Source organism: Strongylocentrotus purpuratus, unplaced genomic scaffold (genome assembly GCF_000002235.5).
Source record: "Strongylocentrotus purpuratus isolate Spur 01 unplaced genomic scaffold, Spur_5.0 spur5_scaffold_5, whole genome shotgun sequence".
NCBI classification, from domain to species: Eukaryota; Metazoa; Echinodermata; class Echinoidea; order Camarodonta; family Strongylocentrotidae; genus Strongylocentrotus; species Strongylocentrotus purpuratus.
In genome coordinates this window covers 30,454,956-30,481,045 of record NW_022145611.1, presented here as the reverse complement: position 1 = coordinate 30,481,045, position 26,090 = coordinate 30,454,956, and the positions used below count along the sequence as shown (strand labels likewise).

Below are 26,090 nucleotides of genomic sequence, written 5' to 3'. Positions count from 1 at the left end.
GGCAATTTCTAAATCCTATATTGCAATGCTAGTCCTTCCTGGCTGTTTCAGGCTCTGTACTTATTTCATCTGCATACATGTACATTGACATGCCTGCAAGGCTTCAAGCCTTCTATCAATCTCGGCCGTGATTTCATTTGCGTCACTTACTCCTTCCTCCTGCCACAAAAGTAGTCTTTGTGCTGTATGGGGTCACCCTTCAACCTTACAGTTGACCTTTCCAAGAATGTCAAGCTAATCAACGACACGCTTATAAACACAACAATCAAATTTCCTCCCTAAAGCACTGAAATTCAGTTAATGTTTATGGCTTCAGTTTACTGTGAACATGCACTTTAAGTTGATACATGTACACTGTAGTTGCTAAAAGCAACACTGATAGAAAATATGAACAGGGGAAAAACCACTTTGTGTGAGAATAACCTCTTGCCTAGTGTTTTGTAAATATATACCTTTCAATATTAATAAGCACATAATTGAAGGCAAGTACGTTTCTTGAATTTTAAACAGCAGTCTGATCGTCATGGTAACTGTCTGACCCATCTCAAATCACTATTAAAATGCCATAAAGTGATGACAAGATGAGCAAGAATAATTAAATGCAGCGTGATTCTACTTATTTTTGGATAGGAGAGAAATCCTAATACTTCAAACCAAAATGAAAGGTGATTTTTTTTATGAAAGTAGAAATCAAAAGGTAGGGTAAATCTGTTAACCGCCAGGGATTCGATCTACCAGAAATTGAAATATGAATATCAAAACATTCTGACAAAATGCTCTTAGAGGTTTGCAAATGCTTTACAGAGGCTTAAAATTGACATCTTTGAGTGATTGCATAGTTTTACACCTTTCTGAGGTTCAAATGGATCGATAAATTAGACGGGGTGGTCTATGTTACATCTCTGAGGTCACTAATTTAAAAGCATGTGAGGTACGTGGGCTAGGCTTTGGGTTAGTAGTCTTGGTATGTAATTCTTCAAATATTTGGCTTTCAGATGTTGTGAATAGCATTTTCATTCCTTAATGCACATATTTATGTGTGCATAATAGGAAACCAGATTGAAAGAAAGATAATCTGATGAGATACAATGTAACATAGGAGAAGAAACATACCTTGACCGTAAAATTACAGGTCCCTGCCCTGACCAGCTTCTCATCCTGCTGCCATTGATGTGGCTTGCTGGCCGGGGGCACGTAGGACGTATCCTTGCTACGAAAGCTCCGCCGTAGCCGCTTCATGCTCAGAGAGCGTCGCAACCTACTCTTCCGCTGTGGCCCCTGAGACGGAGAGGGCGATGCTGCAGATGACGCCGATGGGGTGCTCGGTCCGGCGGTAGATTCGTCAGCACTGTTGCGCCGCTTGTGCTTGCTGCTCGAACCCCCAAAGAAAAATTTCCTGGGAAAAGAAAATTAAAATAAATATTACTAGATTTGAGTATCATCAACATACATGTAAAGGCCTACCGTACATAAAAGTCTGGTGTTAACAAAATTAAAATGTAAGGTTGTGTAAAAATACAAGTGAACTACAACTGTAAATTGAACTACATGTACATTAAAAACTAAGATATCAAATGGGAAAAAATCCTTTAGAAAGTACTGTACATTGAGCAATATTTCAAAAAATGAATTTCACAATGGAAGAATGAATCCAACAGATGTACATCACACTCTGCCCACTCCACCCATTTCCTGTATGATGAAGTGAAACTTTGATTCTCCTCCAAACATTCTGCACATTGTACTGTGCTTAACTGTTGGTTCTTTTTCATGAAAGAAAAAAAAATTAAAACGAAATTGAAATAAATATTAAAAGTGATAATGACGCAAAATCAGAAAGTATAATCAGCAGCAGCTGCAGAACATCCAAGAAAACAAAGTTAAGTCTACATTGTGTAAATGAAATTATTTATTTACATGAAAGTGAAATAAAACTGTATTGATGCCAAAACTTGGAGATAATAACAAAACCCACATGGTACTTACAGATACAGTCAAACATTTGATGTATATGAAGACACTATTTTATAACATAAGAGTGTACAAATACCAGTCAAATACAGGCGTATTGAAACTGATGCCTTGCAAATTGTTTTTATGACAGAAACAGTAACAGGTAATTAATTGGTTTCAGTGAGACTTTAAAAGCTAGGGCACTTACGAATAACAGCATCTGCCATAATTCTGCTTATTATGCAGAGTTCAGTGGTGCACAAAGCTCGTTTTCTAAAGTGCTTGCCAACCGAGACATTTACATGTACAGTACAAGAAGCAGGCAATGAAATTAATTTCCTGCCATCGCATTGCATGTAATCAATGATTTCTGCTGTGTTATGAAGCAGTTGACTACAGTGTACAGCTGTACATGGTGTATCAACTGACAAATTTTAACTTCACCCACCCTTTCCAGGGATTTTCAGTTGTACATGTATGTGTATATGGCAAAATCTTTTACTAGTGAAGATGAAATGATTTCAGAACCCGGTTTGGTTTTACCAAATTATTTAGCCTGAAAAGAAGACTCGACATGTTGGAGTTCTACGATGTATTTAAGACTGGTATGCCTCATAAACGAAGCCTGGAAAAGCTTGAAACAGAGCTGTAACACAGCACAAAATCAGGCAAAAAACCTGAAACTAATACACCCCTGGTGGACTGAAAAGGAGGCCAAGCTATAAAAATACTTGAAATGCAACAAGTTGTTTCCAGCCCAGTAATAATACCCTTTTTCTTGAATTACTTCAATACGAGAAAGTCTCAACACAACATTTCATGCAATATTCAGAGGTACTAATGACATAGGCTAACGTATTTATGTATAATTAATGACGACAAATCCAATAATTTTCAAATTAAAAATTCAGATGAGTCCCTCGGCTTGGCTCAAAATCTCATTACATCTGACATATAATCCATCTTCTCTGAGATTATGGTATCTTTTGTAGTACATTGACGGTATCCACTGTCCACACATTTACATTTACAATTTTATATACCTGTACTACGCACATGTACATGTGTACATGTGGCTATAAGTACAGTTCAACAGTTGGCTACTCAGAGGCCTACAGGTATCATTCGTACAACTGTAAAAAGAAGCCCCAAATATTGAAACATTTATTAGATCTATAAATAAGTATTTGTTGCAGTGTAATTGACTCTAATTTGCAGTTGCGCAAGTACTCTGTTAATTCTTGGAACATATATTTTACATTAAAAAGATTGAGTTTTCGATAAAATATTTAGAAGTTCTAGTAACTATTTCCACATTGAGTTGCATGCAATTGAACCAATGAGCTGCTATTAATAGCAAGTACATGTACACTGTCACTGTCCATTTAAGGCCACACTTATTAAAAGAAGCAAACCTGGAGGCCTGAAAGGGTAATTATTAAAGTCGTTTAAAGTGCTAATAAATGTACTTCTTTTAAGTCATACTTTATAAACATGTATTGGTAAGACTACAAATATGGCTAGGATCCAAGGAGCCTTCATGTACATGTAATATATGGCACTCTAGTATCTATTTTGTTGCTACATGTACATGAATGGGCTCAAAGTTCAATGGTTCAGTACTACAATCAAGCTGATAATATTGTATTGTCAATGCACAATACAAATACAAATTATTTTCCCTACAGTTCTTTAAAGTACCATACAGGACATGTACATGTACAGTACATGTACACTGTAGGCTACAATGTACGTAGGCCACTTAATCAGCTTTTGTTGTGTTTTCATTTTTTAATTGACAACACAAATATACAATTACATTCATTTGTATCTACAAACACAAGTGACCTAAATTAGAATGTCAAACTGATTGGTCATGATGTAACCTCTATTTGCACATGTCCCCATGTAGTACATTCAACCTACATGTAGTGTAGTCAGCTAGTATATCACCAGATACACATGTTTGGTACATCAGCTGATCAGCGTTACCACAACAGGCAAATGTCATAAAGATTGAATTAAAATCTCTGGATGCTGTGACCTTTCAAGCAACATCAGCAGTGATCAGGAGCAGATCATTTTCCTGTACACATGTGGACTTAAAAGTTACATTATAAAATTACACAAGAATAGAAGCTTACATGAACAGTCTATGCACAGGTGCATGGACTGGTCAAGTGGTCAGTGGCCCGTGGTAAATTAAGACACAAGATTCAATTCCAAGATCATCTTTCCGATGGTGAAGACATACATTACATGTACATGATCAGATAGGATGGACAATGTACACTGTACCTGTACATGGTCAATAAAGCCAGATGACACTGAAATAGAGGCTACTACCAGTAAATTATTCAAATCATAAATTTTAAAGAGAGGCCAACAGGCCATTTATTAAACTATTTACGTTTTTCCCAAACGTCTTCTGTCATAAGAATATTTCTTGAATTTCATTGTACATTAAGTGTGATATCACGTACATATGTGTACATACACATCTTTGATGCATCATCAGTGTACATGTAGCCTGTCAGTCAGAGGGTTACCAAATCGTTCAAACTGAATTAGCTTTTCTGAAGTTTAAAACTCGAACAATTTGTTAAGTAAATAAAATGCCAATTTCTATCATAATTTTGCTGTAAGTTCTGCATGTAACGGCTTACATTGCTCATGAAGGTTGAAGAATTGAAGTATTACATGTATATGTATGTTCTGTCTGAAATATGTATCTTTACAATACGTTGGCACAAGGATACACTGCAACTAGACACAGCATCATATGCAAACTATCATCATTGTGCTGTTATGTGCATATCTTATTGAACTTTACCTTGATGCACTTTGCACTATATTTTCACAATTATTGATATTATTTCACTGAAAAATTGCTAAAGAAGCTACAAAAAAAAAAAGATCTATGAAGCCCTTTAAACAAAAAATCAAAATCGTGAGCAAGCAATTGGGCAAAAAAATATTTGTAACATGATTTCAGAAAACATCCGTTCTCGTTTTATGATTCATGCTATGTCTATTGTCTAAACAATCATGGTCACCCTTGAACAACATGTACAATGTAACTTTGCAATACCTGTCATTACTCATTATTTTCTTCAAAAATATGATAAATAATGTATGCTACCTGTATATGAACATTATTAAAGATAACAGTGAAGCACTGTTCATGTTTACACAGTAACAAGTCTGACATCTGATGATCTGGCCTTGGCCTTGCATTTCTGCTTTTCCCATAGCCCACTGGGTGGAATTCTATGTTTACTGTGTAGAATATATATTGCTCATTATGAGTCATGCTATTCAAAGAATACAAGGAATGTTTGGTGGCTACTTCATCATTGATGACATTGGGAGATGGGAGCCATACAAAAAATAAAATTGTTCTCTCTTTATTAATTTATTCTATTGTTTTTGTTTTGTTTTGTTTTTCTTCCCTTCAGTGGAAAAGTTACATGCCACAAGTGCATTGTAAGTCTACAGAAAGTGACAATATGCAACAATATTCTGAGATTGCTTTTCAATATTACTTTCAATATTCTGGTGCATGTAACAAAATATAAGGGGAAAAAAACAAAAATACATAAGAAGTATACCAGTACTCAGTATGTATTGATACTCAGTATCTATTGATACTGTTTGAATTGAGTCCACTTCAAGTTCAAACTGTTTGGACGATAACTTGTCCTTCATATTCACAAGGAAATAATACAAAACCATGAATAGCCTTGATAATTTTGTTCATGCTTTTGACTCTTATAAAAACCAATACCATCAATAAATCCTAATGGCCCTTCAGGTTCTTAGTATCAACTTTCATTTTCACAGAGTTCAATGTTAGTGCATAGTTTTATCATTTTTGTGACACTTATTAGTTTAGTAGAAACCGATACCCACAGTGTCTTTACAGTTACTACACACAGAGTACAGTCAATAAAATTTCCTCTTTGGAATGGAGAGTAATTAAAAAATTGTATCAATTTACTAAGTTCACTTCCACAAGAAATTAAAACCCCTTCAATAGAATACTGAAAGTTATTGAATGCCGGGTAAGTGTTTTGTTTTTTTGCACTTTAAAAATGCAGGCGTACATTGACATGAGATCAATACAACATTAGCAAGAATTATATGATGAATAGGCTACATTAAGATGCATGAATATTCCAACTAACCTGTAATTTGATTTAGCCCTTTATTATTTGTCTTAATAAGAATTAATATTCCCCTCAAAATCATTGTACAATACTACAGTGTAGGCTAGATCCCACTTTCAGTTTCATCTTGGTACATGAATGATAAGCATTAAATGAAAGCCCATAAGTTGTTCAACAATTATAAATTTATAAATTAATAAATAAGGGTTCTAACATTAGGTCTCTGGGCTCAGTTTGTTAATTTCTTAATTTGATTTTAATAGGAATTACATGATATGATTGATATGATATGTTGAAAGGTAGGAGGGTGTTGGTGTCTGAATCTACACGACCTGTCTTTTTTTTAATAATCCATTATTATGAGCAATTTCATTATAAACTGCTTAATTTGTAGACACACATAAATGGACCCTACATGGTAATCAATTCTGACATTAAAGTGTACGGTATATATAATTCATGAAATATTGTTAAAGATTTTTAAAATGTAGAGTACGGTAATCTTGTGATTCTTTTTTTCTTCTTCTTCTTCATTTGAAGGAGACAAGATAGAGATAAACAAAGAGAGCATGAGCAATTTAAATATCCTTAAAAGAATCGATAATGGACATACTGTACATGTATGTAGGCTGCAATGTCAACCTGAAGCATTTGTGCCGTTATCCATCCCCACAAATAATTCATGTTATTATGAATTTTGAGCTACAGTACGATGTACGCCTATCAGTTTAACATTCTACATACAACATGCACATCCTTCACATACAGTATGTGATGATCACATTAGAAAATACATTCATTCTATAATAACACAAGGGACCAAGGGCTGGGCTGGCCGGGCCGGGGTTGAATATCTTGAATCTCGTTGATTCAATCAAGCATGCATGAACACTGAGGAACACTCACCCTCCCGTCAGACACAGTTCGTTGATCAATCAAATCAAATCAATTGATGAGTAAATGTTAATCCTCTTTGAAAGTCCCAGACTGAAAATTGGTTTTTGTTCACCTCAGCATGCACACTCCTCTAAATAATCCTCTCTCCTTCCTATAGTTCACACACCATCTACACCAGTGCTACCATAATACCAATCAGAAGATGTAGCATCTGCATTGGTTGGACTACATCCGCTCGGCTCCTTCACTTCACTGTAATAACCAATGCAGCAAGCACACCACCCATGCAGTCACGCACATTTGTGTGAGGAGACAAAAAATTGCTGCTGTGCGTGCTGTGCCATAATGTAAATACCATAAGTGAGCCGACACAGACGATGGATGGTGTATCGATACATTTACAGAGTAGTCAATGAAAAGAGAGTGAGGCTAAGAAATGGTCTCTCATTGTGAAGGTCCTCTCTGTTTTGTATACAAGGCATTGAGAGAGTTCACAATGAAACAATGAAATATCGATTGGCCAACGGTACACGTAGCACAAACTGGCCTTCCATACTGCAAGTGTTTGGAATACAAACTGAAAGAGAAAAGGTGTCCTTGCAACTCCTTCACAGCCTGCAATAAATTGGAACTGATTTTTATTGGAAAGGTTTTCCATGAATGTTTACCTGTATAAATGACAAACATCACAACTGAGCCTTGATCAGTCCACATACAATTCACTTTTTAATTATGCCATGGCTTGCGTAACCTATTTTTCTGTCAGTGTGAATCATTTGGATATTCAATCAAGACTGACATACGAAAAGTAAAAATTACTTTTTTGGACAACTTCAAATATTGTCTACAGAACAAACAAACAAAAAAGAGCATTACGGGTGACATTTTACATACGTGTCATATTAATTTCTTCTCTCTAGCATTTTTGAAGCATTCCAAGCTAAACTGACTTAAATGCTACCTCAAATCAATCCAGTGTATTTTTCTTCTGTTTAAAATACAGCCGTCTCATAATTGCATGCACAGTATCTGATTACATGTATGATGCATCTTGGAACAAGTGCATGTACAGAAAAAAAGGGGAAAAAGAACATAGCTCATCAACTCCACGATCATGTTCATGTACCTGTCAGAAAAATTGAGTATTGGAAACTTCCTAATATTACCTTTTAAATCGAAAGGTACAATACAAAATCAATTAGACAATTTAGGCAAGCTACATGTACACTGTATGTAGTACATAGCAGCCCTGTTCAGGTAGGCCTTCATATGTTTATGACTTGTTTGAGACATCTCATATTCACTTGTTAATGATACCAGCAAACTTTCATAATGCAAAAGGCAAAGCATAGCAGTAATAACATCAAACTGTCAAAGCGATTTCCTAAGACCTTGAATTAACAGACTAGCAACATTACATGTATATGAACCTATTCTATAATTTTCCAATTCAACGTCCACTAACATTCTCAGAGTGATAAGTGAAAATTCTATTAAACGAAATATCAAAAATAAACAATTTTGAGCTAGGATCTGAAACACACTTTTTGTGTGAGATCAACAAGTTGTGTTAAAGATTCAACCATACACCTGTAGGCCTACTACTAACAGCGCATTAACAAAACAAAAAAGATTAATACTGTATACCGTACCTTGTTGCTAGGCAGGACAAGAGAGAGAAGGAAAAAAAAAAGTTTGGAGACTTTTTACGAAATGTTCAAGTTTCCACATCATCTTGTTTGTACCCCAAATCCATGACTGTTAATTCTACGTACATGTACATACATGTACATGGACATGCAGAGAAGCCAATGTAAACCTGATAGGCCGATTAATCAGCAACTTATTTATTTTAGATACATGTATCATTAAGTAGTCAAATTGCCACATTTCAACTACAATGGCTCATACTACATGTACATACAGTATGTACATGCAAATGGTGACCAAAGAAAAAAATTCTGATTGTGTTCCAGATTTATTCACCTTTCAGCCTCAAGTCTTATGACATATCACAAGATATTATTTTTGGAAAAAAAACCTTGCAGTGACGCAACAGACTTGGAGAAAATATCAGTTCTCATATCTCATCCGTGAAGAAAAGGGGAAAAAATGATGGATTTAATTTACATGATGCTCAACCTAAATGAGTAATGCTTACCCCAAATCCATGACAGGTAAGTCTACTGGAACACGCTGCATATAGTGAAGCCACCACTACAAAGGTTATAGACAGTCTGATTAATCAACAACTCCTCCTTTTAAGATTTTAAGAAGTACTTGCTAATATTGCACTGTATGAATCAACTAATTGTCCTCAATCCTCATACATGTATGTACAGTACAGCTGGTTGTCAGCTTAGCTCATAATGTAAGCACAATACAATGCCAGATCAAAGTACATGTTTGCTGTAGAACTGCAGATCGAGTTTGTCAGCTGATTTTAAATATAGCACATGTAACCCGACAACAAGTTATAGCCTCCTCGACATGTACCGGTAATAAGTGATACTACATGTAATGTCACGAGTGTCAGGAACTACAGTGTACACTATACCTTACGATTCATGTTTATAAATATCTAGATACCGTACTGATACACATGATTGCCTGTAAACAAGTTCACTACCGGTATATAAAATGTTCAAAGGATCAACATTCATTGGTGGTTTTGAAAAGAATCGGGGGGGGGGGGGGGGGGGGGGGGTAAATCTGATTACAATATACGCTTTCGTCACATTCATGGGAGTGGAAAACTGTATGCATCTTTTGTTATCCCTGTCTCACTACTAATATAAGTCAGTTGATTAAACTAGCTAGCCATGACATCATAAAGTCATTGAATTTTGTATCAGTATATTATACTGTACATGTATGTATGAGCAAATATCTGCATCATTAAAACATTGGCAAATAAATTACTGGTAAATGAAATGAAATCTACATATATACAATACATACAGTACATGTACTTTCAACTGTGTTCATAATGTTTACCATCAGCTTTCCAAATCTCGCCTAGAGCAAAACAGTGCACTTCATACATGTGCATACAACATGTAGACTATATTATTATTTATAAGGCTTCCAAGTGGTACAATAAATCAGTGTTATTAGTATTCAATATCTTTAGCGCAGTACCCGGATGACTGACCAATATTGTTTTTAAATTGCTCAGTCATCTGGGAACAACTATCGACATCGATATTATGACGATATCACACAAAAACAAAGCCATATTTACTGAGGTACAGTGTTCATACATGTAAGTCAAATTTTGTTATTTCGCTAGTCATACATGTCATGTACACATACAGTACATATAGTTTTATACGCTGCCATTTGCACTTGTTCCATGTCTTCATGCATGCATGTTTACCACACCTTCTCAATTTTATTGCGGCATCCTTTTTTGCAGTGTGTCTATAAGCTTACTCCGTCTTAAAATGCCATTTCATGTCTGTTCTAAATAAAGATGCTTCCCACATACCACTTCTCCGAGCCTAGGAGGACAATCAAGACTTAACCTTGTACCGCTTTCTGTGAGTTGACCACCACTCAAATGTCATATTTTTGCTTTTTAGTGGTGCCTCTGTTTAAATGTGGCAGGTCTAATAAATCAACTTGACTTCACACAGCTTAGTAATAGTAAATACTGTTCAAAAATTTTCGTTTAATTATTGACTGGATCCTAACATTTTGTTGAACCATATCATTCGATGTATAATTGTATAATCGTATAATTTAACTTGCATTGAATTTTCAATTACAGTACAGTACTGTATTGTTACCTATTACTGTGAGATAGTAAACATGGCTGTTCTTTACTCAGAATACTAGTACACTACATGTACACGCTACAGTCCATGTAGACCTACACTAGTGACCAACATCTTCTGCTAATGGGAAAGAAAAGATAAAATATTTTCATTCTGCCTGTACAGAACAAAAGCTAATTCAAAATAATATCAAAATATCAAAACAACAAAAAGTACATTTGCACCAGTATGGCAAAAAATTCGATGTGCATCCTGTATAAAATGTTTGAGTTGCACGCTCCTGTTTCAATATCGATACCCTGTATCATATGCAGCCCATGATACACTGATCCACTGATGCAGAACATTCAGAACATTTAGAAATAATACAAACCACTTCCTCCTGCTATGAACAATCATCGGGTTTCTTTCAATGTTGATTTACAGTTAAACTTGTTCACATAACATGTACATGTATGTAGCTGGGGGATTTCCCCAAGCAACATGTGACTACATTTTTCATTGCTGCAGACTGTTTCATAAATTCAAGATTTAACAATATTTATGACCAGTGCAGTACATGACAGGTACAGGTACATGTACATGTAGATAGATGAAGTATCCATAATCCATGTACATGATAATACATTGGTTTGCTTCATCCAAATATACATGTACATGTACATGTACATAAGCAAGCCAATGTTCACTACTGGAAGAGGGTTGCATGCATATTATTCAATGCTACATGTACCGCCAGAATCCAGCCGTTTTTAAAAACAGCAACCCTGTTCTTTCCAATGATTGTGAGCCTACACTAATACATGTATCTACATTTTAGTGTATTTAGTATATAAAAACAAGATATTGTAGAAGCCTAAATAAGAAATTTTTTGTGCTTGCAAGCTAATAAATACACGTATATACCTATTTCAAAACATTTTATCTCTACAAATTTAAAATTTTGTAAATAAAGTTTCAGCTCATGCTTGTACTGTAGGTCAGCAGTTCTCAAAAGATTAAAGTCTTATTGCAAGTTTTGCAACCTGTAAATAAGCAATTCAAACAATGCAGCCACAAAAACCTAAAACAGGTATTCTGGGTGCCAAGTTAATCTGTTTATCTTTGGTCATCAAATTTATCTGTAGATAAGGCTGATGAATGTAGATTGGTCATGCAAAGTTCATCACAAAGGTATGTAGACTACGGCGGATTCAGTGCTGGGTTTACTTTACACCTACATATTGGTAAACTGTAGAATGAAACCTGCATGGAATAAAATCTGGAGTACACTGTACATTCTTCAAGCCAAGATGTCTCTGGTTTTAGGCATCAATTCCAGCCATGACACCCCCCTGTACATACATTACGTACACACATACTGTAGGTTGCCAACTTGTCATTACTTGTAGTAGGCCTAGGTGAAAGCACCTACAGTATTTGCTTTCTGAGCAATAAAGATACAGCTTCATAACTTGTGAATTCATTAAAATATGTAACTAGCAAAACAAGTTCCTATATTAAACCTCTCCGATAAATAAAAGTCATGAAGAATCCAACTGATTTGTTTTCACTAGTTAAAAATAACTACACATGTACAGTAGTACAATAAATGTTCTAGCAAGTGACTTTCAAATAAATGATACAGGAACTGGCCATCAAGAGAAAATAACATGGACATGCTGATGATGCTGGACAGATCAATACACATCCAATCCCATGTTTGTGCTGATTGGTGTATTACAAGTTTCCCTATTACTGCATAAAAACAGTTAATACTTTGTTTACGGCAACCTTAATTCATTCCCAAAACCATAATGATTACTTCAAAAGTAACCTGATGTTGTTATTCTTGTTACAGTGATCATGCCCGTTGATTTTGCATGTTTCCTGCATACATGTAGTTACACTGTAATTGCTCCGAGAACATATGGTTGTGACTATTTACTTGTTATTGTATGTGTATGTCCAATGACATCAGAGAGAAAGAGAGAGAGAGAGAGAGATCATTCAAATTCAATACATAAGAGAACTAATGTACAAGTATTACACGTAGCTCTGAACATTTAACGCATACAAATGGTCAACAAACTAGTAATTCTAGATATTCTAGATATTCATTCAAAAAGAATTTCAACATGATTTTTTCCAATTTTTGCAAATTCATTACACAGAATTTGAAAAAAAATAATTGATGTACAATTCAATCCAAATATAGATCTTCCAATATAAAAACAGTCCATGCACATAAGTTAACAAATCAAATTATATTTGGATAAACTGAGGTAGAAAAGAATAAAAACACAATTTCATAAGAATTGCAAAGTCATTCCAAAGAAGTGCAAAAGAAAATGAAAAATTTGTGTGGATAACTATAGGGTAGTGGACAAACATTATGAACAAAAGGCAACTGTGCCACAAAGATTTTTTGAAATAAGATAAAAGTTTTCAAAGAAGGAGTTTGTTTAGATTTGAAATCAAATACATTTTAACCTGCATGATCTTGTGCAGGTGATCTGTCCAAGGAGCTAAAACTCCTAGCTCTAGCTCCTTGATCTGTCATTTAACTGTAACATTATTGATTGCCCAGCTTTAGCTGGAAATAATTCCAAATGTTAACTTGCATGTATTCCTTTCTATTCTGCTTAATTGTTTTTTATTACAGGAACATGGGTAATCAATGATGGTTTAGGTTAAGGTTAGCATTTCAAAGGTAACTTCAACATGTTAACAAATCCACAACTTGAATTGAACAAAACACAAGTCAAAGTTTATACTCACTTGAGTCTACCCATCTTGCTCTCTGGTTTCTGACTTTACTCTGTCAATTTGTAACAATTATGACATCAACATGTGAGAAGAACAATACACCAAATGCTTATATATCCAATGAATATTCCACAAATTTCAGAGGCCAAAGTTGTAGAGATACGTTATTCTTGTACTATAAACAGCCACTGAGAGAACCCTGAATGGTACACGTACTTCCCTGTGCCAATACTACACCAACTGATGGCATCACTGTGTATACAAAGTTTTATGATGCTTCAGTAACCCCGAAAACCATGCAAATAACTTTCTCACATACCAGAGTGGTTAGGTCGAGATTAGGGCATTCAAACAGTAGGGGAGCGTTCCAAATGGATCACCCAAGCCTGTCTGTGTTTTGTGTGTGTGCTTGGGGTGCTGCACTAAGCTGGATAGAGGGACTATGAAGTGCACAGAACAATGCTAGTCTGCCTTTAATCCATCAAAAGCATTGCTTAAGTGAAACATTTTAATTTGGAGGTGACTCATATCATTATATTGTACACCACAGCATGCATAATATACTCAATGGATAGAGAACAATTAGGGAGTTGCTAAGTTTCATCAAAGTCTTACACCAAAACATCCCTAAAACAAAGTGGAAGGGACACAACTTACTCCTAATGGGCCATTCCTATGGGGGTCATAATCTACCCCATGAAGCATCTCCAAACTATGCCAGCATTTTCCAAATAAGAAATGGAGTGAAACTAAAACCTCATTTCTGATCAACCAAATCTAAAAGTTTCCTGATGTAATGTGATGACATCAATAATTACAGAATTCATTCCCAAAGGACCCAAAGTAACCCACTTTAGCAATTTATGGAGATGTCCCATGTGGGGGGAATTTTGCAGCAGGCCTACACATTTGAACTTTACTATGAATCACGGAACAGTCAATAGGCTGAGGGGGTGGGTATTATTCTACAAACTGTTTGTCAGTGGATTAGCTGTCATCTGATCCATTCTTTGAAAGATCAAAAGGTTGGGACACTTTGGAGGAAGACACTACACCATTCAACTGGATCTATGCCTTGGATGGATAGTTGGATGAAGTACATTCTGCAGTTACAAGACAATTACACAAGATGAGGTGGCAGTGGAGATTTTAATGGATTGATTGATCAGATCGCTGAGAGGATAATCAACAATTGATTACATCAAGGTGTCATCCATATCTTCCTAATCTTCTGTACTGGTAATTGGTTTTGAGCACTAATTCAGCAATTTGGGTGTTCAGTGAAATGACAATATATAGAAACAAAAATTTAACAAAAGATCACCCAATTTAAGATTCAGCAATTCTACAAAGTCGATTTTAATTTAAAAAAAACAAGAAAAGAGGGAACAGAAAAGAAGAATAAAGAAAAAATGAAAATGTGAATATGATCCTTTGAGAGTTTGTCATGGGATTTTTGAAATGTAGTTTCCCTAATTCATTGATGTGCATGTTAGGATACACCCCCCCCCCCCAACAAAAAACAACAACAACAACAACAACAAAACAAAAAATAATTTTAAAGACAATGGGTGGAGAAATTTTTTTCTTTATGTTTTTCAATGTACAATCTTTCAGCAGAATATATTCAGATGAAGTTGCTGATTATAATCCTAATGTCAAAACAATAAAACCCATTGCTTCTTATAACATTTCCAATGCATATGCAGAGAACTGCAATTTGGAAAAAGCTTCTTTTTTTTTTTAAAGGATACTTCTAAATACTTGTCCAAAGCCAACTGAAAACCCAGTATTTGAAAATTTATGGAATGTGTTTATTCTTCCTTTCTGTAAAGTGAGTCTTCATTTTCTTGCCAAAGCACTTGGTCTATACTCACACTCAGTCCACACAGTTTGAAATATGACATGCTTATATTTATAGCTTTTGATAACTATACTTCTCAACTTAATTGGAGCATATTTTGTATAGGTAGTGACATTTTTTTAAATTGCAATACCATTATCACACTTTCAACTCTATAATTTTTCAACACTTATCCAAGTCAATAATGTAGAATACATACCATTGAAATGAGCTCTTTTATGATTAAAGAGGGCAGCAAATATGTATAATATGAGAACAGAGTGATTCAGGGAGTGAAGTATTGAATTTAAATATTATTGCAAATTGCTCAGATGGTACTTAAAGCTAAAGACCAGTTATGGCCATGCGATTGCATTGTGAAAGAAACATTGTGAAATCGATCAGAAAAGTTTGATCATTTAGCATAGATGTACTGCAAGGTTCTGGAATCATCAAAATGATAAGAAATTTGGCCAAGTCTTCATCCCGGCCCCCCCACTCAGAGGTCGGAATGACCGCATGCGTGTTGCCAAAATGTCCGGTAAAGGGGTACTTTTCGTGCGACAAAGTCCGGCCCGAGAATTGTAAGAAAAGGGGTGTATTTGACTTTTCACCCGGAGATTTCTTTAAAAAGGGGGTGTTTTTCTTTTTTTCTCTCATCTCTTTGGACTCCTGAGAAATTATTCAGAATTTAGGGGGTACATTGAGCATTTTTTCTGATTTAGGGGGGTCTCCAATGCAAAAAAAGCCCGCGAAAAGCCGCGAAAGGGGGGTTCGGAAATGTTGGCAGTCCTCAGATAGGGGGTGCTTTCAAAAAGAGGGTACGAGCATATGCGTACCCTAAATAACACTGAGTGGGGGGGCCGGGGTCTTCATAAGGTTAGAATCACTGCACACAGAAAGATGTATATGGGACTACACACACGTGCATTTGTATCTCTCAACAGGCGAGAGATACACTAATTTACCAAATATATCAATTAGTAGGCAGTTTCCCGTCAACATTTTTATCATCATGTATTATTCAAAACATATTCTTTCACATGATTGGTAATAAGAGCTTGCATTTCATTTTTTGAAATTGGGGCGTTTCCAATACTGGTCTTTACCTTTAAAGGTATCCGGTAACTTTGTCTTAGGTCCTTTATAAAAATTAGCTCATGCTGCAATGATAATTATAAACCTTTAAGTTAGTCAGGAACCCCATGACTTTTACAAGCCGATCGCCTGTCTGATTATCAAGATATTTATGATTGAAAATCAATATCAAATTTTGCGTTTGCCAAACGGTTTTCATAACACTACAGTCTATTGGGGAAAACAAGTATGGTAAAAAAACCGGTCACTCAAAGGTTTTTACTTTTTGAGGCACTTCTTGATCATTTTGAAGTGCAATTTTTTAGGGCTTCAATATAACACCATATCACAGACACTGATGACACGTAGGGCCGTGCATCTCAGATTTAACATTGTTAAACGATCTCTTTAAGAAGTTTATATCATATCAATTAATATCTAAACCACAAAACAAAAAACTAATTAATGATCATACATGTAGGAACAGGTCAACAGTGTACATTTTCATTCTTGACTAGATTTATATCATGACCATTTCAATACTATTTTTTCCTACTTTCACAAAAGAAATAAAGCTCCTATTAATTAGACAACCAAATTGTTCTTCTTAAAATATAAATGCACATAATTTCAAACAGTGATGCTTTCTAAAATTTTGAATAAAGACAAACTTTTCAGAGTGGAAAAAGAAAATCAATCAGGTTGTCGATTGTCCCTTATATCTTTTTGATGATGTTCCATTATTATTTAATTTTTAACAAACTGCAGTTCAAAAGTTGCTTCATTTTGTCAAGGTAGAGGCTACACAGCATGAAGCAACATGAATGACAAAGATTGTAATGTATATGTACTTTCGCCATGCCTACAAGAGTTTGCCAAACTTATCTATCATAAATTTACATACACAGTTATCTTGAGGGCATTGTCAACAATATCAATTATTGAATGTGGACTTTGAATATCATAAGACCATTATAGGCTTATTAGTATCATACTCAAACAGTGTCAAAGTACAGTACAAGAAGGGGCCTGAAGGACAAGTAAATCCTTTCAAAGGTATAATCATCTACATGTATGTAAATCATGAAAATTACTCAAAAATGGAAGCAAGGAACCAGTGATTCAGATCAAAGAAAATTTAGTACAAATATTTTTTTTTTATCATGTAAAACAGTACAGTTGATTCATATCTTTTTCTCAAATATTATGACAGATTTGTCAGATTATAACCCTTAACATAGATCTCTTTTTTCTCCCTAAAGCTCATAAATCTATGTCACAGGCATGCAATTTCTGTTTATTTGGACAAATTAAATTCTACAACAAAAAAAAAAAGTCCACTGTTAGAATGACATCCATCATATCTTTTTTTGTGATTCCCATGTATAACTATATACTATATCTCTTAAATTTAAAAAAATCACAACTCTCTTTACTTTAAATAAGTCTGTTTACAGTATATCTAGACTTTGAAGTTGAGCTTCTGCTTGATTTTTTATTCGATTTTTATTCGACAAGCTTCCAACATACAACAATATACAATAATAACAGATCAAAAATAAGTCAGCTTGAACAGGATAACCCACAGAAGCTCGAGAGCTTATTTCCAGTGGTGTCCCATACAGACATGTATAAAATTAATAAGTTAAAATAGTAATATTTACAGACAGATAAGAAAATTAAAAGAACTACTTAATAATAATAACAACATTAAACTGATGATAGAAATGATATTAAGAACAAGAAGAAAAAGAAGAAGGAGAAGAAGAAAAAGAGGAAAAGGAAGAAGAGGAAAATAATGATGAATTTGTAGAATTTCTATAATGTACGAAAACATAAGTATATACAACATGAAAAAGTATGAACCGACAGGAGAATAAAAATTTCAATCATATAACATGTCATTCACTTCTCTTCTCTGACTGTCAAGTATTAGGTATTCCTTTAATTTCCTCTTAAAATGATCATAGTTTCCTATTTCTTTAACACCATTGGGAAGGGAATTCCAATGTTTTATGGCATTGTAATAAAACGAATTTCCAATACTACCTACTCTTTCTGGTAAGTTAAAGTTGAATCGGCTATTTCTTGTATTATAATCATGTACGTCAGTAACAAGATCGAATTTGGATCGAATATAATGATTCGACCTAGTATGATATATTTTATGCACGTGATGCAATACGAGTTGTTTTGATCTTTGGTCGACTCCAAGAAAACCAGCTTTAGAAAGTTCGCTGTACAGCCAACATGAGTTCTTGGACCAGAACAGTTGATAAATCTCACCATTTTGTTCTGTATAATCTTCAACTTCTTTTGATCTGACTTGTTTATGTTACTATACCATGCAGGGTTAGCATAGTCAAATAAACATTGAATAAGAGCAAAACAGTGTGTACGTCTTGCTTTTAAATCCATACAACTTTGATAACTGTACAAAAATTTCAGACAAGAATTTGCTTTTTTTACAACTGATTCTACTAAAAATGAAAATGAAATTGCGCTAGCCAACTCAATGCCTAAATACTTCACAGACTCTTTTCACTTGATTGCTTGATTATTGTGTGTCACTTTGAATTCAAATGACTTTTTAGAACTACTTTTAGAACAAAATAAAATGCTTTCTGTTTTTCCCAAGTGTAAAGAAAGCTTATTATCAGTCATCCAATCGACACACGTAGACAGCTGTTCACTGAGCTTTTCCTCAATATATTTAGGATCAGGATTCGAATAGAGTAGTACGTTGTCATCTGCGTACAATAATAGTTTGAAGTCTTTTATAAAAATACACATATCATTTATATAACTTGAAAATAGAATTGGGCCTAAAATGCTTCCCTGAGGAACACCACATGTTATAGGCATTAGTTTTGGTAGAAAGGAAAAAAAAACACTGTGTTGTTATCTGATTGAATAAAATTGACATCAGAGGTTGGTTCCAATTCAAATGCAGACAAGTCAGATCATGACAGGAAAAATGTTGTAATCATTCTTCAAATTCAATGTTGGCCGATGTGTGGACTATGGTCTGTAAATAACTAAATGCAAAAAACACCTCAAGTCTGTTACACTACATTACAGGAGTTGAAGAAATAACTTTATGGGATCAATATTATTGGCATTGCCTGGTCGCAAAATGTATGGTGGCATGTGTTTTTATTATGGCTTCTACTACTGAAATGAATGCATTACCTACACTCTACCTGGTACCCAAACACTTCTGACTTCACTCTAACTTGTTCAATCATGGCCGTTTCTTGCAACTCCAACACAGGCATCAAGCCTCGATCTGGCTCTGACTTGAGACTAGAGACCTAGATCTACCTTAGGCTTACATGTAGGTACAAATAGTACAATAATACAAGTTTGAAACACTTAAATTAGATCTACAGTCTACAAATAGTACAATAATACAAGTTTGAAACACTTAAATTAGATCTACAGTCTACAGCAAGACGTAAATTACTAAATCTAAATGTTAGATCTGTGAAGTGCGAGTTACTGTGAGTGTGACTGTGAGTGTTAGATCTCTTGTTCTTAGTTGCTGTTACGTATGGTATAGAGTCAAAATTAGATATAGATCTATAGATCTAGACATGATGAAATCAATGTTATTTCAGACCTAACATTACCCTAGAGTAGAAAGATACAAATAAATGTCATTTAAACAAAAATAGCTCCTACAGATCACTCTCTCCATCCAGCTCCCTCTCTGCCATAGCTAGGCTACTCCTCAGGCCTGCGCCTCAATATGATACGGAACAAAATAGGCCAGTTGCCGGTGTACCGTAGTCGGGTAAGAAGAGCAAGATTAGTGACTGTGGCACATCAACATCTTTATCAAATCATGTAATGTAGATACGTACCTGAGTAGATCTAGTTTTTATCTTCAAGTTCTGCACTCCTTCTTTGAGTAAGCTGATGACAGAAAATGGTTATCTCCTGCGGCGTATCTCCAGTGATTTTCGACCTCCCTCGCGGTGATACGGTGCATGTGTTATCTTCTGCTGATATTAATGCATTGAAAATCTCGATCAATCACATATCATACACACAAAAATAAAATACCCACGACACAGCACGCATATGTGCGCATCACGGGCACACACACACAAATGAGCTGAACACCTAGATCGCATCGCATCCACCCAAAAGATGATGCAGGCATTGTGAAAAAAGGGTGGCGCCGCGCTGTTGGGAGATGATTCATTATTCAACAGCTGTTCTTCAGAGAAATCATTACTTTTTTTTTGACCTACAAAAAAAATTGTCATTGTATTGCAGTGCAATGAACTTTTTACAAGTTTAGAATAAGAATGTCTATCATATGGAAATTTGTATTCCTTGTGAGATTTGTAATCCCTGCTATTCAATTCACCTGTTCGAGCTATTGTCATTTTAAAAAATTCAGATATCCCTATAAATTTGCATTGAAGTATAGGTACAGGATTTTATAATTTCAACTAATGTTTTATTATCAGTGAATATATAAGGGCGACATGTTCAGATTAATATAATGAGTATAATATATAATGAGATTTACAAAATATGCAAATTAACATAGGTCATGAAAGGAAATTCATATTTTTCATAAATTAGCATGTAAAAACCCATTTGAAATAATTCAAATGCCATATATTTATGTTACCAATGTCAATAATCATGGTGGACACATTTTAACGTCCACAATCTGAACCCAATTTGCATAAAAATGTCCACAAAAAGTTATAAGCCTTTTCCCTATAGAATTTGCATCTAAGTATATTATTTTCTGTCAGCATTTCAATATCAAACATACGCGAGAGGAACAAAATAAGCACGTCAATCTTTTTGTTTGGTGAATTGAATATTTTTATCAAATGTTCTAAGAATAATATATTTTTTTCCCAGTGTATTATTTTAATCCTTTACCTGACTTATACAGGCAACCCTCCTCACGCCCTAGCCTCCGCCAAAAAGTAAACATTTGTACAAGACTGTTATCCAAGGAAGTAACTTTTAAAGGATGTTCATATATCATATATGTTACTTAGCTCTTAAACTGACAAGAAACTATTACCTTTTGCTTGGTAATTGTAACTGTTATACCTTCCTGTAATATTCTTTATTTGATTATCTTTCAGTAATGTAATCATTCATTTAATGGACCAGTCCTTTATTTCAACCCACTCTTGTTTTCCCTCTTTCTATCCATTCCATCTTCTAATCTTTCTTTCTGCATTATTATTCTTTCATTCTCTCTCTTTCTCCCTCCTTCCCTCTTATATAATCTTCTTTCTTTATGTATTAATATAATTATCATTATTTTTTTTATTCATGCTGTCAGAACAGGGAGACAAAAGAAATGGTAGAGAAGAGAAGGAAGACCACCTATTTTTTTTCTTCCCCTTCTGTTGTGTTTAGTTTTGTGTAGATATGCCATTTCAAGGGATGTGTTTCTTTTTATTTATTTATTCTTATAAACCCACGCCTTGTTCCATGTGAAAAAGGGAAATACATGGGATTATCTTTATGATATAGTATTCAACTGTATAAGGTTAAGCAGTCAATGCCAACTTATATATCTCTCCATTCTCATATGTTTTTGCAATAACACTCACTTTTTCAAACATATCAGTCACAAATTTTGGTTACCAGACATTATTTGATTCCAAGACTGAGCGGAGTCTGTTCAGTTGGCAGAAAAGTCCTTTTTGTTTGCACTTGACAGTTGGACAACTATCAATGCTGAGCCTTGACCAACTTAGAGACCAGACGAAACAAGAATGAAATGTATTCCTAAATCTAAACTTTTCACTATTAAGTCACCAATCATTCAGACACATTGTAAAGGTGATATACTTTATTTCACATAAAGTAAACCACATCTATCCATTGGACACAGTGAAATGATGCAAATGATTCAATCAAATGTAAACTCATTATTACTATGGCTTTTATTAACATTTTAATCAATGTCAACCAAAAATATACTATATAGAAAGGTATATATACAATGAGATCCAGAAAGATAGGCAATTTCACCTAGGAAAAAATCAATGTAATTATCTAAAGAAGTTTATTTAAACTATGTGAATCTTATTTTCAGTGCAACAAATAATGTAATGACAAAGAGCACCAGACAATCTTCCAATTACTCTACCAACTGAAATGTTACAAGTTTTACACAATTAACTTTTTTTGCAGTTAAAGAGAAAAATAGGCTGAATTCTCTGAGAAATTTGATCACCAACTTTCTTTTAATACTTGAGCCTCTCAAAAGTAAGAATTTATCATTTTTCAGTTTTTTTGTTTGATACCATGTGCATCACCTCACATAAAAGAGAGTGAACATATATGTAAAATTTATCATCGCGCCATGTAAAACTACAAAAAAATGTTATGTGATTCTGATATCACCCTTGTGAAACTGCCCAGACGAAACAAAGACTTACTTACAGGTACAATATACAATGTTGGAATATATGTTTAAAAAACTTCAACAAAAAAAGTAAACTTGATTTCTGTACATTTCAACTTTGGTAGTGCCACTTCTAGTACAGTTAACATACACATACCGGTACTACATCTCTTCTACTCTGATTTCTTTTGACATACAAAATGCATTATTTTTAAAAAGACACATTTGGGTAAGGATGAATGTGGTTATTGTACACGAATCTATCTTTGATAAATGCTTAGTAAAGAATTCAAAGATAGTAAAGGCACAAATAAATATTTTTGACAAATTATTTTAATTATAATTATTATTACATGTATTATTATTTTTGTTTTTCTTTGGGGGGGGGGGGGGGGGGGGGGTGTTAAAAGAGAAAGATGCCTCCAGTTTATTATCATTTTTTAAATTTTTTATTGTGTCATATATACAGTTTGTATGGGTGGGGGGGAACAAAAGTACGTACAATTGCCATTCTTCATGATAACTAAGTCACTCATCATTTATTCTTAATTGTAATCTTGATCACCTCAAAGAAAGATATACAATTATTAAAAGCTGGACTTAAATTAAAAAACAAACTACTAAACTTTTTATACACTTACATTCATTAAAAAAAATGCAATGAATGCACAAATCTCAACATCATAATGAATGGTATATCTAATGAAAAAATTATCTTATTTTTGTAAAGTCTATAAAACACCTAAATTAAAAGTCTGGAATGTTCTACAATAATGCAGTGTGCTTTATATGTCATGAATGAAGACACACATTGTATTTTCTACCTCTGAACTACAATCGGCAAAATGGATTGCCAGTGGTTTCTAAAACACACATCTAACAATGAATAGTCCAACGTCATTCATTTATAAAAAAGTGTACGTAACATTCTCTTCCATTTCTACTAATAACTTGTGTTGGAAATAAGTATGTTATGTTGTATCTTAGATTTTTTTTAATGTATTGGATATACCGGTACACGTATAACAATGTTAAAAAAAACACACGACAATGATCATTCATTTTCTCATTTGAATACAAAGACATTAAAGAGATGTATACAATTTTCAAGGTGAGTTGATTATCTTGGCAAGAAAAGTTTAAAATGAGTAATGTACACTTTGAAAATTTGCCAAAAATATCAGCAACAGAAGAATACAAAAACAGTGAAGAGTACTGGGTACAATCAATGACATATTTCATTAATGTGGCAAGGAACATGGTATAGTGAATGGATATCATGGAAGCTGATTGTATTTCTTTCACAAAAGCAGCAATTATAGAGCATCTTTTGGCTAATTAACATCGATTCTTCAATCTTGCAAACATTATTAGAGCTAATATAAAGTACTGTATATTACAAAGCAGATATTGTTGGCAAGTACGCTTTCATTTACACTGTCGCTCATATAGTTGGAATATTTTTGTTTTACCCCAATTTGTGGAATTATTTTTTAAAATAATTTAAAAATAATAATAATAATAATAGTGGGTTCTTGTATAGCGCTCATGTCAGTCAGATTTGACCATCCTGGCGCTCCCGATTATCACCCTGGCTTTAGCACGGCTGCCATACGGCGCTATAGCATTTCAAGGAATTGATTATAGCACTAATATAGCACATCGACACGGTTTTGATCCTGGGGCCTCACAGTTACAAGGCCATTGCTTTCTCACTGAACCATGACTGTATGCAGCGGGGGCTAGGGTAGGGGGCAGTTTCCATAAATATTTTTAAAAAAAAAATGCAATACATTTTTCATAATTTATTGCATTTTACCCCCTTCCCCAACAAACAAATCCTCTGTGTGCCCATGCCTTGAGCCATAATGCATGGCCGGGGTAAAATGCAATAAATTATTCCTTCCCCAACATAAACAAATCCTCTGTGTGCCCATGCCTTGAGCCATAATGCATGGCCGGGGTAAAATGCAATGAATTATGGAAAATTTATTGCATTTTCTGTGTTTTTATTTATTTATGGAAACTGCCCCCTACCCTAGCCCCCGCTGCATACAGTCATGGTTCAGTGACAAAGCAATGGCCTCGTAACTGTGAGGCCCCACGATCAAAACCGTGTCGATGTGCTATATTAGTGTCCTTTTGTGGGGCATTAATCCTCATTACTGTATTTATGATTTTTTTTCTTCTGAATTTGGTTTATGTGAAATGTTTGAAATAAAGTTTATTGTAATCACGTTAAATTTCATTGAAATTTGTTATCACTTTACAACCACTGATGAGAAAAAAAATTGATGACCTTTACATAAGATCTTACAACTTTTCTTTCAAATAAGACTTAGAACTCCGTCATAAGTCATAAACAAAGAGTCTGAATTCTTCCATATTTGTTATAAATTTCTGAAAATACATCGTAGTCAAATTACTAAATCACTAAAATAATATTGACATAAAACCCTGTATTGTATTACTTTAAAAAGTTTTCAGAGTTCAGGATGTTCTTATAATGAATTAAATCTTATTCAAACAATCCATAAATGTTCCACTCACAGCAACATATGCATTAATCAATGTCTAGTTACTTTCAGATGTCACCAGTACATCTTAACCACTCATCATGTGTATGAGGTTATTAAAATGAAAGCTACAGTATTAAATCAAATTTTAATCCTCAACAGTCTTGAAATTCATTACATATACAAACAAAAAATCAGCTATATACATCATGATTAAGGCACTTCTCAAATGATATATCACTTCTGTACATCATCCCTAAAAGAGGGAGGTAAACAAAAAGCAGACATCTTTATTTACAAATCATACAAAATAGATGCAACCTTTTCACTACAAGTCATCTCAACTTTTAGAGTATGGCTACTAGTTTTCTAGTACTTGCCACATCTACAAGTATATTACACAAAATATCCCTCCCAGGGGACACTCTAAGCACCTAAAAAGTACTACTAATACCCTTGCTTTAGCAAGCTGCCTAAATGCACTGAAAGCATTCAAGAAATGGTGTCCAATCAGGTAACCATTAACTAATGTCTTGCTAAAGGATATTTGGGCAGTGGCTAGGAATCAAACCATGAACTATTTGATCCACAGACTGGTCAAATCTATTACACCGTGACACCTCGGTCCCATTTCTACTACATTTATTCAACCTGTGATTTCTCTATTCAAGGGACTGTACAATTAACAAGAGCTGAATTACTACAATG

General features: G+C 34.3%; 1 protein-coding gene across 3 annotated transcripts in view; it reads right to left on the bottom strand.

Moving 5' to 3' along the window:
* The window catches only part of LOC764088 (protein numb), a 38,010-nt gene extending 17,549 nt beyond the window's left edge, over positions 1–20,461 (bottom strand). The window contains exons 1-2 of one of the 3 annotated variants that reach the window (XM_030999481.1): positions 20,333–20,461; positions 1,114–1,396 (exon numbers count right to left, since the gene is read on the bottom strand). In XM_030999481.1, the coding sequence (XP_030855341.1) occupies positions 1,114–1,239 (126 nt within the window). In that variant the 5' untranslated portion in view covers positions 1,240–1,396; positions 20,333–20,461. Of the gene's footprint in view, positions 1–1,113; positions 1,397–9,180; positions 9,237–13,558; positions 13,813–20,332 lie in introns of those variants that run through there. The other 2 variants (XM_030999480.1, XM_030999479.1) reach the window with 2 other exon arrangements.
* Positions 20,462–26,090: the final 5,629 nt, after the last annotated feature.